Here is a 1,709-nt window from a genome sequence, read left to right on the forward strand (position 1 = left end):
TCACATTATGGAAACTGAGCAGCTGTATTCCAGTACGGAGAGGATATTTCTAGATAAAACTACTGCCAATGACTTGGTTTTTACTTTGTTTTATGTTGTCTTTACATTTGTCTTCAGACTCTGGAGAAATGTAGGAGTTGGGATCAGACACTTGGGAATATCCTTACTGTTACACTTAGCTCCATATTTCAATGCCCTTTTTTGAACTTCTTTCTCTTGTTCTGTCTCTAGTTGTTTTCCTGAAACTTCCAAGTACTCTTTCTCTATGGAGAGGAGCAATGAGACAAATGTGAGTGAATTTGTCTTCCTTGGCTTCTCAGCCCTGGCTGGATTTCAGCAGCTTTTGTTTGTAGTATTCCTTCTCCTTTATCTATTTACTCTAAGCACCAATGCTGTGATCCTGTCCACCATTTTGCTGGAGCGAGCCCTCCATACTCCCATGTATTTCTTCCTTGGAATTCTGTCCTCATTTGAGACATGCTACACTTTTATCATAGTGCCCAAGATGCTAGTGGATTTGCTGGCTGAGAAGAAGACTATCTCTTTCATGGGCTGTGCTGTTCAGATGCTCACCTTCCTCTTCCTTGGCTGTTCTCACTCCTTTCTGCTAGCAGCCATGGGCTATGACCGCTATGTAGCCATTTGCAATCCTCTTCGTTACACAGTGCTGATGGATCATGGGATGTGTCTGGGATTGGTAGCTGCAGCCTGTGTCTGTGGCCTCACAGTTGCCTTAGTTACAACATCCCTTGTATTTCACTTGCCCTTCCATTCTTCCAACAAGCTCCATCACTTTTTCTGTGACATTTCCCCTGTCCTCAAGCTGGCTTCCCAGCATACTCGCTTTAGTCAAATGGTCATCTTCATTTTGGGTATATTTGCCCTGGTCATCCCTTTATTGTTGATTCTGGCTTCCTATATCCGTATCATCTCTGCCATATTAAAGATTCCCTCCACTGTGGGAAGGTACAAGGCCTTCTCTACCTGTGCTTCCCATCTCATTGTTGTCACTGTCCATTATGGCTGTGCCTCTTTCATCTATTTGAGGCCTAAGACCAACTATAACTCTAGCCAAGATGTTCTGATATCTGTGTCCTATACAATTCTAACCCCATTATTCAATCCCATGATCTATAGTCTAAGAAATAAAGAGTTCAAGGCAGCCCTAAGGCATGCAATAGGACAGAACTTGTGTATCAAACATTAAAGAACATGTTATTCTATTTGATTTCTGTCTCTTGATTCTAATTCTCTAATTGTGGTATGTATGTGCATTTATGTGTGTGTGTGTGGGGGGGGTTACTGGTGAGAAGGACTGATTAATTTAAGGAGGAAAAGAATTTGAGATTTAGAAACAAAATTTGTATTATGTCTTGCATAACAGTTATATGGCCATGGAGGAAACCTTTATTTTCTTTGAACCTTGATACTTTTTCATCTCAAAGTCCAAAGCTATCTTTATGTCCAAAGGTCTCTGTGAACATTCAGATGACAATATTTCTAGGATCTCATGGGGTTATTGGAAGGATTTAATGGGATAATCTACGTAAAGGATTTTTTGTAAATATTTAAAGGAATCTATCATGGCATAAGACTATTAGTTTCAGAACAGGAGCTGATCTGCACTGATAGATGGAAGTCCTCATTGGGAGTAGCTTATAACAAAGAAATTCACAAGTCTGGTCTTAAAGAAAAAAAAATCAAATGTT

General features: G+C 40.0%; 1 protein-coding gene across 1 annotated transcript; it reads left to right on the forward strand.

Moving 5' to 3' along the window:
* Window positions 1-253: 253 nt before the first annotated feature.
* LOC100927424 (olfactory receptor 10K1-like) lies at window positions 254-1,228 on the forward strand. Its single transcript, XM_003767904.3, is given in 1 exon segment — window positions 254-1,228. A coding segment is annotated over 1 exon segment (963 nt). The 5' UTR covers window positions 254-265.
* Window positions 1,229-1,709: the final 481 nt, after the last annotated feature.

The sequence above is a fragment of the Sarcophilus harrisii genome, chromosome 4 (genome assembly GCF_902635505.1).
Source record: "Sarcophilus harrisii chromosome 4, mSarHar1.11, whole genome shotgun sequence".
Taxonomy (NCBI): Eukaryota; Metazoa; Chordata; class Mammalia; order Dasyuromorphia; family Dasyuridae; genus Sarcophilus; species Sarcophilus harrisii.